At 37.4% G+C, this 18,615-nt stretch overlaps 1 protein-coding gene across 2 annotated transcripts; it reads left to right on the forward strand.

Moving 5' to 3' along the window:
• The first annotated feature begins 1,402 nt into the window (after nucleotides 1-1,402).
• Nucleotides 1,403-18,517, forward strand: LOC113680664 (coatomer subunit beta'). Of its 2 annotated transcripts, none has more exons than XM_027197697.2 (29): nucleotides 1,403-1,499; nucleotides 1,708-1,728; nucleotides 2,440-2,593; nucleotides 3,682-3,731; nucleotides 3,959-4,003; nucleotides 4,245-4,326; nucleotides 5,040-5,188; nucleotides 5,406-5,459; nucleotides 5,670-5,762; nucleotides 6,256-6,355; nucleotides 6,542-6,684; nucleotides 6,927-7,026; nucleotides 8,121-8,220; nucleotides 8,323-8,433; nucleotides 8,881-8,966; nucleotides 9,415-9,521; nucleotides 10,127-10,270; nucleotides 10,563-10,693; nucleotides 11,129-11,276; nucleotides 11,621-11,727; nucleotides 13,333-13,396; nucleotides 13,723-13,937; nucleotides 14,735-14,827; nucleotides 15,994-16,117; nucleotides 16,253-16,309; nucleotides 16,564-16,635; nucleotides 17,164-17,379; nucleotides 17,514-17,567; nucleotides 18,087-18,517. In XM_027197697.2, exons 1-29 carry the CDS (start codon nucleotides 1,497-1,499, stop codon nucleotides 18,150-18,152), a joined length of 2,889 nt encoding a protein of 962 aa, XP_027053498.2. In that variant the 5' UTR covers nucleotides 1,403-1,496; the 3' UTR covers nucleotides 18,153-18,517. The 2 variants fall into 2 exon arrangements, with proteins under 2 accessions (XP_027053498.2, XP_027053497.2); XM_027197696.2 differs by having other exon boundaries at nucleotides 1,404-1,499; nucleotides 17,481-17,567.
• The last annotated feature ends 98 nt before the right edge of the window (nucleotides 18,518-18,615 follow it).

Below are 18,615 nucleotides of genomic sequence, written 5' to 3' on the forward strand. Positions count from 1 at the left end.
AAAACAAGATGTGCTTGCACGTTACAAAATTAAAGGAAATGCCAGTCAAAGTGCTATGACTATTTTCACACACTTTGATGACCGTCGCATTTAGGATTATGCTAACGGGAAATGTTTAAGGAACCCAGTTAGATTGCTGAATATTCGGTCGCACCACCTAATTAAAAGGCTAAATTACGATGACCTTTGCATTTTAGCACATTCCCAGCTAGTTTTATCTTATTTAGTATCTTCTCAAATAAAGACCCCTTTAACTAATTAAACAGGGTAGTCTTTCATATCTTGGGATCTGAAATTGTTAATGATCAGGCATACTAAAGATCACAGTCCAACGATTATTTCCAACATTAGATCCTGCGCTGTATAAGTATCATAATATCGAGCTACCAGGATCCGTCAAGATCAGTGTTAGTTTTCACCGGTACGATCAACATTTATGTGCGACTCACAAATTTCTCCGTGGACTTCAACTTGAGATAGCAACAAATCGAAGGCAAACGCTCAAAAGAAGGAAATATTGGAAACTGCAGTCAACAATAATGGTCTCTGGCAACACCAGTTCTAATCTTTAAGTTTGTGGCATGTAGCAGCGTCAAAAGGCCAAAGGTAAAGCTAATTTACAAGCTCTCAGATATAAATCGTTCTTTCGCTGCAATCATAAGAATCCATGCTCTTTTAATATTCTTTTCATTGTTGAGCAAATTGTCTTTTCACTTTGCTGCTTTTTATTCATCATGACTCGGCGATGAAATAAAATTTTCTATAGTGCAGAATTAGCTTGTCAAAACAACAAATTAAGTTTATCTGTAACGTTATGGCAACTAACCTTTATTCCATTAAGAAAACTCGAAAACTGACTGCCTTAACGTGCGAAGCTTGTAGTTCACTTCCACAGGGTGCCAAGATTTTTCCGTGAATTTGAAGCAGTTGACTCAAGATGTTTAGCTTTATAAACTTGATTATTTCAGGATCCACAGAAGACGATTATCTATTGACTTTGGTTCCTCTTCGTTGCCATAAAAAGATAATTCATAACTCGACCAAACCGTTGCAACGACGTTTGCAAAACTTCAAAGGCAGTGAAAGAAGTTTGACGTCACAAGCGCTAATTTTGACGAAAATATGTGACGAATTAAGTTTAAAGGCTTCTCCGCGCGCGTGCTCCGCGGTGAGCATGAACATATCAGTTTCTACCGCGTTTGCATTGTTTTGGTCTCAGTTATAGTAGCTCTTACTATGCTAATTATTCTGCCTCACATCATTTTTTCATTCCTCTGCGGTTTACCATCTGACACCTGAAAAAAGTGAGAGCGCGCGAAATTTCTTGCTGTTGCAGATTGTTGCAAGCTTCGCCTGGGTTTATGTCCACGTTCTATCAGTACAGCGGTCTCACAAAAATTGCACGAAAGCGAGGGTCACATTCAGTGCCACGTCGGCCATATTGACCGGTTAGAAGTGTCTTTCCTTGAAACTCTGATCGTATTTTTGTGGCAACTATGGTAAAGTCCATCTGCATTTAACCCTACAGATGTATATTTATACACATTTTATTTTGTTTTGTTTTGTTGGTTAGAGTTTTTTTGGTCGATGGTGACTACTATTTGTGTGTTTTTGTTGCTCTCCTAATAACCCGAGTGACCCGTTTAGAATTCCTTACTGATTTTACTGACTTGTTTTATTTCTTTTGCATTTTTATGGAATCTGTAGCCTTTGAGACTAGATGTAAAGGTAAGTGACAAATAATACCCTTTATCTTTAGTTTTGTGTTCAATTTCTGTGTCATTGCGTAGGGTACATAAGCTTAATGAATCCGCGAGTGTCCAAGTAAGTTCTAGGGATTGTGCAGTCATTTATTTCTGAAATTTTCGGCCCCTGATCGTATTCCCTGGCTCTCCTGTTGCCATCTTGCCTTTTTAAAATAGATCTTATTAGGGTAAACTGGGGAAATAATGTGATAAGATCTTATTCCTTAGAGCAAGTCGGTTCTCGACAGCTTTACAGTTAATTGTCAGGATTGATAAGGCATAAAAATATGTAGAAAATACACCTTGGGTTCAGCTTTCAACATTGAGTGTTTCGATTACCAGAAAACTCCTATTCTCTTTTTAAGAGGGTTTGCATTAATTAAGAGGGTTCCTGACATATGATGGAGCTTAAAAGTTTGCAATTCTGCTCATTAGTTTTTGGCATGATTAGAAATCTATGTTCAGGGTCTTTGTTTTTACCAGTAGAAGTGATTTCTGCCATGCTATGTTGTAGTTTGTGCTAGTGTAATATGTCTCGATTAATTGCTACCCTACTATTTCAAAACATTTACATGTACAGTGTTTGCATAGTGTTTTGTTTTTATTGTTGTGTCTATATTGTGCCTCAGGTAACTTATGCTGTAAATGTATGGTGGTTATAAACAGGGCTCACTAGTTATCCTCTTGTTTACAGCGTAAGCTCTCTGCTCGGTCTGATCGAGTCAAGTGTGTGGATGTCCATCCAACTGAACCATGGATGCTGGCAAGTTTGTATAATGGTAATGTACATGTGTGGAATTTTGAGTCACAGACATTGGTCAAGACATTTGAAGTTACTGACCTGCCAGGTATGAACTTTTGATACAGTAAATATAAATCCAGAATATTTTCTTCTCTTTGACTATGCTTATTTTTATTAGAAGTTACATAGACATCTGTTTTTGACTAGATTACTGTAAAAAGGGCAGGGCGTGAAATTGCATGTAATACAGGCACCGATTTGACAAAATTTTTCACTTTGGCAATCAAATCCTGAAAATTAGTCGCCAAATTATTATCATAACCTTACCTAGATATATAGTGAATTAAAAAGATTTCCAAAGATAAATCTGTGGCAAACTTCCTTGTTAAGTTTGTTTCCAAAATGCAGCACACGCATCTTGATTGATAAGTAGAAGCCATCTTGGATTTAGGAGAACTTGAATGTTGTATATCATCCATCCTAGTGTCAACTTTGTAGCAAGTTAAGATGTTTTTTTCTAACTTAATAATATACATGGAAAAATTACTCAGTTCTGATTGGTTAAGATAAATGCAGTGTTCATGTAATTCAGTGCAGAAGAGGGTTAATTCAGTGTAAAGAAAGCAACAAATCAGACATTCTGATTGGTCAATAATCAAAGAAACTCACAAACAGCCAATCAAATGTGAGCCTTGGATGTCCCAACAAAATTTGAAAATTTGCAAGTGAAACTCTTGTGCAATTTGGAACAAATAAGCCGTTGTTAATTTTTTCAAAGACCACAAATTGCACTCGCCCTACTGGCTCATACAATTATGTTAGTCTTTAAAAAAATTTACTCATGCTTATATATTCCAAATTGCACTCGAAATCATGTGATTACCAATACTAATTTTGGAGATCTATCTAGAACGCTGGCAGCGTAAAAAAAGGTTTTGTTTGTCTTTAAAAATGGTGACCAAGTTTTTTTGAATTGGCTACCACTTTGAAAAATTTAGGAGCCAAGCGGCTGTCTGAAAAAAAAAAATTAATTTCACACCCTGAAGGGTTTAATATATTTCTCAATACTTCTGTAAAAAATGAACATACAGCTTTATTTGCTCAGAAGAATTACCTTCTCAAGGCTTCTATAATATGTAGCCCAGTTATAATGAGTGTATTGTAATGTATTATTTGTTTTTTTTTTTTTTGCAGTGCGTACTTCTAAATTTGTCCCAAGAAAAAATTGGGTGGTGACTGGATCTGTAAGTATATAATTTCATTTAGCTTCCTTCGCTTTTGAACTCTCCAGTAATTTTCTACAGTACTATTTATATCCATGTTTTTTTTTTATAATCTTTTTAAAATCACTTTTAAATATGATCCTAATGTTGTTTCCAAGCAAATGTTGTGTCATTCTGTGTTCTTTGCTTATATTGTACTTCTGAGTACTTCTTTCAATAACCAGTGATTCAACTATTATTTTTTGTAGGATGACATGATGCTGAGAGTTTTTAACTACAACACCCTGGAGAAGGTAATAATTCAGAGTGAAAAGAAGACAGAATACAGAGCAAAACATGATTGCATGTTGATACATGTACATTAAAAATTACATTGTATAATCTACCACCCAAAACTGCATATCAAAGAATGTCATGGTATTTATTTAAGGTGGCCTACATGTATAGTATGTACAGAGTGTATCTGTTCATCTACCTGTTTGAATTTTCTTTAATGAATTTTTTGTTCATATAACAGAGCAATCCTTTTTACAGGTTCATGGCTTTGAAGCTCATTCCGATTACTTGCGCTCAATTGCTGTCCATCCAACTCAGCCATATGTTCTAACAAGCAGTGGTGAGTAGAAAAAGTTCCCTTGGTTCCCCCAGCAGTGCTCAGCTTGTAAACTCTCTTTCTAATGTTTTGTTCATGCCAGATGAAGAGTAAAAAAAATAAATCAATAAGAGGATTTCTCGATAGGATATATGGTAATGTTGTATTTTCAGGAGAGGCCTACAAAGGGATGTGGAGAAATACTCATCATTCTGATTTTGGAATTAAAAGGATTAAACAGACCAGTTGAGCTGTAATTTTCCCTCTTGAAGTGAATTCTCTTTTAACCTTCTCCCTTGATCTAATCCCTAAAGTTGATGGAGGCATTTTGGAAGGAAGTGGATCTTTCACCCCTTTCTATTTTACTTTTCATTAAACCTTTCACTCCCAAGATCTAATTAATAATTCTCCTTACTATCTGCCATACAATTCTTATGATGTTAGTTCAGAGAATTTGGTATTGGATCAACTAATGATCCCATGATTGATATTCTTCTCTATTCTCATCACCTGCCTGCTTGATATTGTTTTGATATTGTAAGGAGAAATTCTGCCTTGGTCACTTGTGGGAGTGAGAGGGTTACACCTGGATTGAACACTTTTCTCAATTATTTTTCACTTGTATTATCCATGTACCTCCCTTGATGCATGTTTATTGGTTGTTTACAGATGTAAAGAGCTCCTGTTTTTGTTTTGGTTTTTTTCTTATACTTTTTCTTGCTCCTTTTCTCTTGTAGATGACATGTTGATCAAACTTTGGGACTGGGACAAGAAGTGGCAATGTAGTCAAGTGTTTGAAGGGCACACCCATTATGTGATGCAGATCGTCATCAATCCCAAGGATAATAACCAGTTTGCTAGTGCTTCTCTCGACCGAACAATCAAGGTAGGTGTACTGAATGCTGTGCAAAATGTTTTGAGGTGATTTCAAACTCCGAATTTTTTACTAAGATTGAGGACATAGCAGCAAGTTGTTGCCTTTGTGAAAAGGTTATATTAACATAAAGAGGACACATGCAGTTAAAGTTAATGACAGCAGAGTTTCCTTTCTATGCTGGTACACACAGCTTTATTAACACATTTGCTTTGCTTTGTTACCACAGGTATGGCAGCTGGGTTCCAACACGCCAAACTTCACTCTGGAGGGTCATGAAAAGGTAGTGTAAGCAAGAATTAAATATATATTTACAGTGTGTGTATTTTACTTTTATGCTCCTTTATTATTTAAATTGTATTTTGAATTTTACTCCTGCTGATTGTTGCAATTTGTATTATTACACATAAATTATGTACATGGATATGTGTCTATCACGTTTTGAAAACTCTGCTTTTTGTTGTTTTAACAAACTGTAAATTTAATGTATCAGGGGGTAAATTGTGTGGACTATTTTCATGGAGGAGAGAAGCCCTATCTTATTTCTGGTGCTGATGACAGACTTGTGAAAATATGGGACTATCAGGTAAATATTTGTTGTCTTTTGATTCTTCGTTTCTTGGTTGTTTTACCATAACCTTTTACATGCACAATTGTATCCTAGCATCAAAATGCTTAAATCTCCATACTATACTCTATTCATTACCTTTGGTACAGACAAGGGGAATGTATTTAACAATCAAGATTAGTTTTATTTGCATGACCTGAATGTTTGGTTCAGCAGCTATACTGTAAGGAATAATTAGGTGCTGGTCACGTTTTTGGGTTAAAGAGTTAAATATGTGAGGCATGTAGTTCTTTCCTTTTCTTTCGTTCAACTTCTCTACATCCCTATGGCACTGTGAGTAATGGCTGTTAAGTTAATTACACTATCATGTAATACTTGTTAATGACTCTCTAAACATGTATCTTGTAGTGCAAAGGTTTTTCTTTTCTTGTCCTTTACTTTTGTCTGTGGAGGATAGTTTTACAGTGCATATTGATTAAAGCAGTGACTGATTTTTTTTTGTGCATTTCAGAATAAAACTTGTGTTCAAACACTTGAGGGACATGCTCAGAACATCTCTTGTGTTGGTTTTCACCCAGAATTGCCAATCATTTTGACTGGCTCAGAGGATGGTATATTCAGCTTTATATATACACATGTAACAATCTTGTTTCTTCTGCCTGTCAGTAAGATGATGGATGGTTACTGTTAAAAATGGAAGTGTTGATAACTTGACTGTTTTCAATGTGGTTAAACACTAATTCATCAGATTTGGATGTGTATATGTAAATTGAATGTAATTCCTATCATTACCAAAGGTACTGTGCGCATTTGGCAAGCCAATACATACCGCCTGGAGAGCACCCTTAACTATGGTCTAGAAAGAGTTTGGAGCATGGCTATGCTTAAAGGCTCAAACAATGTTGCACTTGGATATGATGAAGGAAGCATTCTCATCAAGGTTTGTATCCTACTTTACTGATGGGCAAGATAAATACAAACATGTACATTTGCATCTGAAAACTTACAGGTGGTGAGGAATGTGATGTAAGAAAAACATCAATTAGGGAACGACTTTCTTATCAAATAACAAATTATCAGTGGTAAGATTATTAGAGTTGTATGACTGACAGTACAGAAATCTGTTATTTAGATATTTGGGGTTAGTGTGGGTTCAAAGTTGTGGATTCTCTTTTAATTTAGCTTGGCCGGGAAGAGCCTGCAATGTCTATGGATTCCAATGGTAAAATCATATTTGCAAAGCACAGTGAAATTCAACAGGCTAACCTGAAAAATGTGGCTGGTAAGTTTTAACATGAGCATTTGGAACAGTTGTATGCGCTCTGTATTATGTGGTAGTTTTTTTTCATGTAATGCGAACTGGCATTTGAGTGTGGTCTGTAACAAATGATTTTATATTAATCCTCAATCCTTCCCTCCAGTTGCTACACATTTGCTTGTAAATTAGTTTCAATGATTTGGTGTTATAACAGGATAACAACTTCTGCATGTAACTGATAAGTTTAAGTATAGGAAATCGTATGAACGCGAGTGCATTTCGTGATTTATGGGCACGAGTGATGTTTTGAAAGTTCTCAAAATTGCACGAGCCGTAGGCGAGTGCAATTTGAGAACTTTCAAAACATCACGAGTGACCATAAATCACGAAATGCACGAGCAGGTTCATACGATTTTTTATTTATTATATTCTCGACAAAATTACTCCATCGCGCTACTCTGCACGCCTTACGAGTACAAAAAACACTTCAATGGGTTCCAAAATGCTCACATGTTTTATTTGAACCAATCAAAAATGTAATGTTGTGACAGGAAAATCAAGCGTGAAGTTCTTGAAAGTTTCTCAGAAAATATTACAAGCCGAACTGTCAGCCATTTTTTTATAATTTGGTGTTCAAATTTGGCGCTTCCCCGGTGTTTCCATGGCAACTTCTCCGTATTGCACTCTATAACCTCTATTGCACTCTATAACCTATTTATGCATTCATCATTGACCAATCAGAAACGCGATATTTTGTTGAGTATATAATAAGTATTCTTATTACCTGTTTGCAGGATATTGTTTGGATGTTTTTGGGAGAAGTTACTTCTTAATCACTTTTGAGAGTTGAATTGTTAACTATATCATCATTCAACACAGACCCTGTCATATGCAAAAACAATTTTAAAATATACAGTATATATTACTGAGAGACTGAATGGCTTCAAGCAAATTGTTTACAAACATGTAACTGTTCTGCTTTGGTGTTGCATGCAGGGAAAAGTGTTTATCCATGTCTCCACTTTGTTTTCTGTGGTTATTCTTAAACCAAACACTTTATAAACCATAGTAAAATATTTATGAGTGATCAAACTTTTTAGTATTTCTTTTTTTTTTAGATTATGACGTTAAAGATGGTGAACGTCTTCCTCTGGCAATCAAAGACATGGGGCCATGTGAGATGTTCCCCCAGACATTGTCCCACAATCCAAATGGAAGGTACAATATTTAATTTGTTGAATTCCAAAGCCAAGGTGATCAGTGTAACATGTTGGCAATGTAATTTGTACTCTTTGTTTCTTGATTAATTTTCTTTTGCAGGTTTGTTGTTGTTTGTGGTGATGGAGAGTACATTATTTACACAGCAATGGCACTGAGGAATAAGAGTTTTGGATCAGCACAGGAATTTGTTTGGGCTTCTGATTCATCTGAGTATGTAATGTTCTGTGGCCTGTTTTATATAAGACATGAAATTTATGTACAATAATTTTCTGTTTCTTGATTGTGCAAAAATTTAAAATTAATTGTTACATTAATAACATCATTCAACTGGCCCCAGTACATGTAAATTCCACTTAGCATATGTAGTGTGTCTACATTTATAGTAACCTTTTTAAGGGTGATGTTATTTAACTTTAAAAGAAGAAAGAAGCCCAATGAAACCTACCAGGCTTTTGGTAAAAGGATTTGTTTAACTTAAGTGAACTCTAAGCCTTAAGACTGCTTTTTCTGTATTAAAGTTAGACTGTTTACTTATTGCCCTGATGTGGAAGAAACTGACTTCTTTGTGGAAGGCTCGACCATACAGTGATTGGTTGCCAAAGGGGTGAATTTAAAGATACTGTTTTTATTTACATTTATGTATTTTTCCATTTTCAGGTATGCCATAAGAGATGGAAACAAAATCAAGATCTTTAAAAATTTTAAAGAAAGGAAGTCATTCAAACCTGAGTTTGGTGCAGAAAGTAAGTGTAGCATGTGTTCTGTTTGAACCTCCCAAATTCCCTGAGCAACTCATTGTGTCACCACAATGTACATGTACATGTATGTGCAGTCAAACTTGATCTGAGTGGGACCTCGTGAAACATCAGAGATTGCAGAATTGAGAATCAACGCTTGAGGATTGATATTTGAGAATCAAGGATTTAGAATAGAAGATGGAGGATTGAGGATCGGTAATAGAGGATCAAGAACCAACGATCTCAATCTGCAGTTTCAAGGGAACAATTCTATTTGATTACTGAAGTCTTAAAGTATTTAGGATCTTGATTTGAGAGGCTGTCCACTTACTTTTGAGTGCTACTGTAGCTCATTTCTGACAACCATGTTTTCAGAATCCTATCAGAGGGTCCTCTCCTATACAGCTGTACATTTGTATTAATGACCTTCATAACTTACACATTTTTACATCAGACATATTTGGTGGTCATCTTCTTGGAGTCAAGTCAGTTGGTGGATTAGCTTTCTTTGACTGGGAGAGCACAGATCTTGTCCGTAGGATTGAAATTCAGCCAAAGAATGTAAGTTGTTTAATTTTCACTGTCCAGAAGAAAAGATGTGCACTACAGGGAACACTTTACTTCTTAACTGAACTGAAGTTGTTCTTTTAAACTAAATTATATGAATATTCTTCTAGATATCATAGACTATAAATTGCATTCAACTTATTTATTCTTTTGGTTTTCATTTTATGATGTTCCCACCAATAGCGTAGCTCCATCTTTCTGTATGTAAACCACACACAACCTACAATTCCTCTATTTGCTCTGACAAAGAGCTAAACCTCAAATCATCAGCTTTAGAATTCCTCTTAAGTGGCCAACTTACAGTGTACAATGTACATCATCCAATCAGTTGATAGAACCAAATTATCTTGTTATTCTTCCCCCTCCCCCCTCCACCCCTCCCCCCCCACCACTTCCTATCAGTGCAGATCCACAGTTTTTTAAGAAACTTACCCCTTTTATACTTAAGTCTTATTGCTCACCAGGTGATTAATTTTGTGCAAATTATTGGTTCAGTTGTGCGTGTTCATGTCAATAATCATAAAGTTCATGATACAGCAAGGAAGTGTGAATATACATGTAACTTTCATGTCTCACTGCACTGTGCATGTTCATTTTAGATTTATTGGGCTGATAGTGGTGAGCTGTGCTGCATAGCCACAGATGAGTCCTTCTTCATTCTGAAATATGTTGCTGAGAATGTTGCCAAAGCTCAGGAAAATCCAGAGTCCATTACTGAAGATGGCATTGAGGATGCTTTTGATGTAAGATTAACACTCAGTTGTTGATTGTGAGATGTCAAGGAAGCATTAAAAATGCTTGTTTATTGTTGCTTTGCTGCAGGCTTACATTGCCTTTGTAGAACAGATATCTCAACATATAACTGTTACGTGTACTTGAAATATCAGCTGATGCAAGAGCCATCCATTTTGTTCTGTATTTTTAGCTGAAATCATATGAAGAGAACATGTTTCAACATCCACAGTATTCATGTAATTGTTGTGTACTTAAAAATCAGTTGATGTAGGAACCGTCCATTTACTATTTTTGTTTTAGGTTTGTGGCGAAATAGAGGATACTGTGAAGACTGGTATTTGGGTTGGAGACTGTTTCATCTACACCAATGCTGTGAATCGTTTGAATTACTATGTTGGAGGTGAAATTGTCACCATTGCCCACTTAGACAGGTTTGTTCATATCTTTGTATAATGTTCCAAGGGCAAATGAGAGATATTTTTTTTTCTAAACATGTTTGATCACTTAACGTTATCATCAATTCGTAAGCAACATACTGTACATGACAAGGAAATGTTTTGAAACGTTTCATGCATGCATACAGGTTTCTGATTTAGCCTACAAGCAGACCATTATCAGCGCTGTAGCACAAGTGTTTCTTTGTCCTTGACGAAGTTTGAGTTGTTTGGCAAAGCCTGCCAGCGAGAGGTTTGCAAGGGGTCTGGCGCAAATAATGACTGCCAGACCCCTTGCAGAGCTTTGGTTAGCTCGCTTTGCTCCAGGCCTCAAACTTCCATGGGAGGGAAAAAACGCTAGTGCTGCAGTGCAAATGATGAGGGCCTGGGTCTTCTTGTGGTTTATTCTGTGATTACATCTTTACTTCTCAGGACCATGTACCTCCTTGGTTACATACCCAAAGACAACAGGCTTTATCTAAGTGACAAAGACATGAATGTTGTGGGTTACTCCCTGCTCCTGTCAGTTCTGGAATACCAGACAGCCGTGATGAGGCAAGACTTTGACACAGCAAAACAGGTACAGTCTCATACTGGCCATTGAACGTGTCCCCCAACCCTTGATGTTCTGAGAAAGTATAGCCTGCTTGGCTGCCTTACAAGGAGGTAGAAGAAGGAGCGTCCATTAAGTGTGAGGCACAAGCGTTTGTAACAGATTCTTATGATTGCACTTTGTTCTCAAATCCTCTCACCCCCTTCCTTTACCACCTCTTTTCTATACTGAACATGCAGGCTAAATATATCCCGGAAGTATTGTGATATTTTCTATTGTGTCATGATGCAGGTCTGTGTGGTTCTTCTGTCACTGTTTTGGATGGAGGCGTGGTGGCCTAAGCAATTCTGTTATTATTTTTTTTTACCTAGGTTCTTCCCACCATTCCGCGGGAACAACGAAACCGTGTGGCTCACTTTTTAGAGAAACAAGGTTTCAAGCAGCAAGCTCTGGCGGTGTCCTGTGACCCAGAACACAGGTGACTACTCTTCTATCGAACCACTGATTCGTTTTCTTTTAATTTTGTTTTATTTACAAGGCTGTGCTCTAACGGCGCCCGGTCGCCTGAAGCGACTAACATTTGGCTTCGGGCGACTGAAAATATTTTCTTGGTCGCCCGGCCGGGCGACTGGCTGGTGTTGGTTTCTTGATTTACAGTCAAAAAAAAAAAAAGAAAATGTTGTTCAATCGGGCGCGCGTTGATATTCAAAGGACGTTCCACGTGAATTTACGTGTAACATAATCATCGACTTTGATCGTGACAAGCTGCACAGTTTTCGATTTTAACCGCTTTTCCAAATAGTATTATAATTTTTCCTTTAAATTAGGATGGCTCGTTAGTTAGTTTTTGAAAAGCAATTGTTACTTCTGCTCTGACAGGCGTAAAGTACGGTCGACGATTAATAAATCGCTAAATGAACACGGGAGTCGTTCTTTTAAAAGAAAATGTTGTTCCATCAGGCGCGCGTTGATGTTCAAAGGTCGTTCCACGTGAATTCACATGTAGCATAATCCTTGACTTTGAACTTGACTAGCTGCACAGTTTTCGATTTTAACGGCTTTTCCAATAGCATTAAAATTTTTCCTTTAAATTGGGATGGCTCATCAGCTAGTTTTTCAAAAGAAGTTGTTACTTCTGCTCTGATAGGCGTAAAGTACGGTCGGCGATTAATAAATCGCTGAATAAACACGGGAGTCGCTCTTCTATGCTAATTTAATATTTTAGCCGGCTTTTTACTGCCGTGTCTGCGAGGCAAAAACATAACTTACGATTGTTTTTCCAGTAAAACACGATGTATAAAAAAGAAAAGATACGTTTTTTTTTGTGATTGTTTTAGAAACGGGTATAAACTCTATAAGTCCCGCATTGTCCTTGCACTGCTTCTGTAAGTGTGAATTAAATAATTATTTGACTATAAGTGATGATAGGTTTTCAGGAGGTCAAAGGATACGATGTTTCATGAACACAAAAACAATAAATAAATGCACATAGTTCTATTTGACTCGTTACGAAAACAGTTTGTTTAATTTTTAATAATTAACTGACTGATTTATTAATTTGGGCGACCAACTAGGAGGCCCGGGCACCTCAGCTAAAATGTTTGGGAGCCCGAAGGGCTCCTCGAAATTTTGATTTGGGCGACCATCTTTTAGGCCTGGGCACCCAAGCTAAAACGCTTGGGAGCCCGAAGGGCTCCCTGAAATTTTCCTTAGAGCACAGCCTTGATTTAAAATGCAATGCATTTTCCATGGCAATGAGTAAATGAAGATGAAGAGAGAAAGCCATAGCGACATGGTGGTAACCAATCACATTGGACCCTAAGGATAGAACGCAGGGTGCTTCTTTAGACCACTTTGAAATGTGCCACCTGTAGCGTATTCCCTTGACTTAATACAGAATTGACTAAGTTGAAGATTTGATGTTAGGAATGCCTTTATGAATAAAGGTAATTTTGAGATCCATCAGAATTACTGTGCCACTCAATCATAAGTTGACAGTCTAATTTCTCACACGGTCCTGAAGGCAAAGGAGGTAAGGAAGGGTATAATGAAGATTGATTTTAATATTGTTTCTCTTTATCAGGTTTGATCTGGCAATACAACTTTCAGAGCTGAAGATTGCTTATGAGATTGCTTCTGAAGCTGAGGTAAACTTTACAATAATTTTTTTTGTCCTGACCTGGCTAAGTACAGTTTTTAAGCAATTCCGATGTTAATTTAATACAACATCTCCTTGTGATGCCAATGCATTGAGTTGAAAACCCTTGTAACAAAAAGAGCATGTGCAAGGAGATTTCATCGGGCAATATTTGTTCCTTCTTCTGTGCTACATCTTCTACCGATAATTTGGTCATTCTCGTTCTGTGAAAGTGCACCAAACTGCAACGATAACCGTGAGACTCGCTCTGTTTAAATACATTTTATACGATATACATGTAAATTGCGATGAATTAATTTTCCTTCTTTCTTCCAGAGTGAGCACAAGTGGAAGCAGCTTGCGGAGCTGGCCATCTCCAAGTGTCAGTTCCAATTGGCTCAGGAGTGTCTGATAAACGCGCAGGATTTCGGAGGCTTGCTACTACTGGCCACATCGGCTGGAGATGCTGACATGATTTTACGACTCGCAGAGACATCTGCTAACAAGGGCAAGAACAACGTGGCCTTTTTGGCATATTTCCTTCTCGGAAGGTAGATAACGTGTCTTTTTACCCTGCTATTCAGGTTTACAATTAGGAAGGATGAGTCAAATGGAAGAGGGAATGCTCGCTCCCCTTAGTGTTGCCAATTGATCTGTTTTGTTGAACTGCATGAACGAACAGAACTACGACTTGAATGTTTTAGCTCTGTGTTCAGGAGGGTTTGAAAAAAATCCAAGCAGAGAACCCGAAATGACCTGTTCTAACCGTACAGTGTGCATGTATGTCGAGTACATGTATTTACAAAAAAAAATTGATTGGCGGAACTTAAGTGTTTGAGTAGAGATTACGTACTTACTGAATAAACTGTGGTGCTGCGTCGGTGGAGGGTATTACAAGATAATTTGAGTTATCAATTTAGTTGATAGTATAAATTGGCCACCGTGATAGTTTTCAAAAGCTGACGTTTCGAGCTTTAGACCATCGTCAGAGCGAAATCTGCACTTACTATCGGGAAAATTTCTGCCTCGGAGACACGACGAGCGGACTAACGAAGGAAGGTCTGCTCTTCGTCATGCAGGTTTCACTGTGTGCGCTAATCAAAAATTCGCCAGGTCATGCACGTCCTCGTTTAAGATGCAATAAAATGACCAGCTTCCACTTGGCTTAGTAGCTCAGTTGGTAGAGCACGGCATCGGTATCACAGAGGTCATGCGTCATGGGTTAAACTCCCGTACAGTCTAAAATTTTTTTCACTGCTGCTTAAGTTGTGTTTATTACTGCAAAGATCCGCCCCAACTTCATCCAAAAACTTATGCCGTTACCTGATGTACCTTTTCATTTCACCAGGCTGGAAGAAGGAATTGAGTTGCTATGCAGCACGGGTCGGTATCCAGAGGCAGCGTTCATGGCTCGTACTTACTTACCAAGCCATGTGTCAAAGTAAGTTTCTTCACCCTTAGTTTGATAGTCAGAGTTCAACTTTTCCAAAATAAATACGGAATTTTGGCTCTCTACAAACAAAAGAGAAACAGTTGGAACTACAGTACTGCTCGGAAGTTTCCATTAAGTCTGTTTACTTTACGTACGCGTATTAAACATGACCACATATATTTGCTTGACATTAATTGCAGGCATAGTAAAAATATCACAAAATTGTTTCGATGCAATGTAGCTGTCTTGTTTTGCTTCAGAAATCCCCGATACAACTGAACATCCCCATTGTTAAGGGTGCACTTGTGAATGGAGCAAGTCAACTGAAGTGGCTCGATTCCATCACATAAACTCCTAACTACAAAAAGTGCAGAAAGTAATCACAAGTGAAGCTTGTCGCCTTTCTAGTCGATGTTGATGGCGAAGGAAGTGAATCAAGTTTCAACAGATATATTTATGACTACCTAATAGTTGATTTATAATGGTAATTGAACTGAGAGGAGTGCAATTTGGGCTGAAATCATGCGCGTGATTTCAAAATCGAATGAGCGCGCAGCGCGAGTTCGATTTGAAATCACAAGCATGATTTCAGACCAAAATTGCACGACACGAAATTCAATTACCACTTTATTACATCCATTTTGAAATCGCCCAAACACAGGACTTGGTCAGTTAAAATATTTTATTGATGCAGTGCTGAGCCGGTCTGAAATTAAATTCATCTATTTTCTGGGGTGGAAAAAGTAAGAGTTGGTAAACTGTCCACAAAAGTTGCAAAATTTGCCACATAATACTCTTTGTCTTTCATTTTTCTGCAATTTGATCGGTTACTTTGAACAAGCCTTCAAATCTGATTGGCTGTTTTGTTTTTAGTGTAGCCTGCTCATTGGCTGGGAAAAAGATGCGATTTAAAGGAAAAAATGGTGCAATTTGTGAATAAATCGCATCAATTAGAGCCAATCAGATTACAGGGACCACCAGTGATTTCAAAATGGGTGTAATAAATATATTTATTCGGTTATTTATCTTTTGGGGGACGAGATGATACAAGATGAGTTTTGTTTCATCTCATTTCTCCATGTAGTGGACAGTTAAGAGTAGTTAGTAATTTTTTTCAGCTCAAGGGAATATTACAATACTTTAACTGTATATCTACCATTTTGTTCTGTTTTAAGGATCGTCCAATTGTGGAAAGAAGATTTAGCGAAAGTCAATAAAAAGGCTGCTGATTCTCTGGCAGATCCTTCCGAATATGAGAATCTGTTCCCCGAATTTCAAGAAGCTTTGCAAGCGGAGCAGGTCAGATTAAGGACTTTTCTCAATTTCCAGATGTTCTTAATTAGGTTTTTTTTTTTTGTCAACGTCTGTTTTCTGCTTGCTGTTGATAATGTTCAAGTTTCTGAAAAAAATGTCTCTGTACCCATTTTTTTCCAGTTTCTGAAGCGGGAAAGAGTGCAAATGAAACCTGCTGCCCAGTATAAGCATGTTCCGGTAAGATTATTTGCCTGGTGTACAGACTTACTTTGGTAAATGGCTCTTTGTATTCTTACATTGCCCTTTAGGCGCATCTTCGCAACCTTTTTGTCATCCAATGACAGCCGTAAACGTGTCAACTTCTCCGCATCTTGCTTTTTATAGTTTAGGGAATCCGTTCCTACAAGGTTTGACTTTACAGTGCTTACCTCTCTGTTGACACTGGCAAATATAGGACCTTGATTTGTGTGGCAATTTTTTTTCATCTATAGAGTAACTCTGAGCGTGATGTGTTTGAAGAAATGAAAGCAGCCAAGGAAGATGGAAGCTTGGACTCAATTCTGGTGAGATATTTTTTCAGCTTGTGGTTTAAATTGTTGTCATGTTACTTTGCTTTTTTGAGTCTTAAAAAACTGACGATCTTTTAAAGGGGACCCTTAAGTGATAGATTGTCATGGTGGGTCAATACCGAAGAGTTAAGAACAGCTAAGAAGAAAATGAAATGAAAGAAAATTAATAGCAATTGCAACCAACAAACCTGCAGACGTTAAGCTGAACCCCTTGCCCTAAGGGTGACTGGATTCTAATTTCCTCTTACAGTGTCACCCTTGAAACGAATAGTAAAGGAAATTTTCACCAGTTCAAGAAGCTCCTGATTGTCAAACAAATTCTCCTAGTCGGTAACGTAAGAAATGTAAATAGAACAGTGTGGAGAGTATGAGTGTTAACGTTGAGGTGTAAAAGGTCAATATGCCAAGGTGTACAAAACATGGCGGAACTCCTTATTGTGTAAATCCTCGGTTTAATGTCCCGATTTCAAACCTTCGTTGTCTTAGTCATTTGCATTAGATATTTACGTGGTTTTATTTCAGGCTTCGGTAGAAAGTTTGTCTTTCGGTGAACCTTCTGCATCCCTACCAATCGAGCCGTCACCTCCCTCATTGGCTTCCAGATCGTCAGCCGCAACTCACTCTTCACCGCCTCCTGCGCCTGCGGACAGACCGCCAGCGGCTAGACCTCCAGCGGTAGAAAAAGAACCCGTGAAAAGTCCTGCTGCCGATACGAAACCTGCAGTCGAGGATGATAAGGTGAGAGAGGTTACTGTTGTTGTTCCTTTGTGATTTCCATTCTTTCTCTTTCCCTCTCTCCTGTTCGGTTAATGCCCAGTCCGTTTCTTTTGTATTAACAGTTGAAAAAAATCCTGCTGTACCTTGCATTACAGGACGAAGACGAACTCGACGATTTCGACTTCGGTGGTCAGGACGATGACGAAGACGTAAGTTTCCCAAAATGTTACTATTGTTTTATTGATCCTTATCTTAATTCCGTCAGACACGTAACGAACAAAGTCTTTGTGATGTGCCAAATTTTAATGGCTACAACTGTTGCTATTATTACCACTTCTGTAGCTTACAACCGATTGCTGACTTTGAATTTGAGATAAAAATTTCAGTTAGATCCTTTTAAAGCATTGATTTTGGGACAATATTTTTATCTGGTAGTTTTTGTCTCAGTATGTTATTCCTTTGTCGTATTTTAACACAAACCTTTTCCTTATACTCACGAACGTACGGCAATGTCTTTTATTTAAAGCAATTTATGTCCAGTACGAGGTGCTTTCTTGTTGAATATTTGATGCAAAAGTCACCGGCGGTACTTTCATGCTATTTTCATTTTTTAAAACAAATTCTATCATTTCTCCCCCTTTAAACACTTTTCATAGTAATTTTTGACTCCTAGTAAGTTAAATTTTGCAGTCCTCTGTAACAGTTGCATATTTCTGTTCTGTTCGCAGGACGACCTCAATATAGATGATGATGACCTTTTAAATGATGATGACGATGATTTTCTAGCTGATTAACAAATTCATATTACTCGGGGTTTGTTCCTTGAGAAAAAAAAAAGGAATTTCACTTTATTTTCTGTGTAATGGTAGATTGAAAAAAAAATTTTCTTTAAAATTGTCGGAAACTGACGCTGATGTGATAAACTGTATTGTTAAATGGTTGTTCGTTTTCAGTGGGTTGTTTTCCCGTAATTTCTAACATACGTTAGAGATTGACAGAGAAATGAAATGCCCATAAACTCTTGGTGAACAAAGTATGAAATACCAACGTCAATTTGTTTTAACCAGTGAAAGCGGTTGATTCCCTTCAGTGTTTATGGTAATGACAAAGAGAAACTATAGTCGATAAAATACAGAATTAAAATGGTTGTTTTATTGAGTATGACTTTTTTTATCGAGTATAACTTTTTTAAGCTGGTTTTGAATGCAACTACCATTGTCATTGGGCGGGAAATGCGAAATGAAGAGACTTGCTACC

This window comes from Pocillopora damicornis, chromosome 8, assembly GCF_964200805.1.
Source record: "Pocillopora damicornis chromosome 8, jaPocDami1.2, whole genome shotgun sequence".
Lineage (NCBI taxonomy): Eukaryota > Metazoa > Cnidaria > Anthozoa > Scleractinia > Pocilloporidae > Pocillopora > Pocillopora damicornis.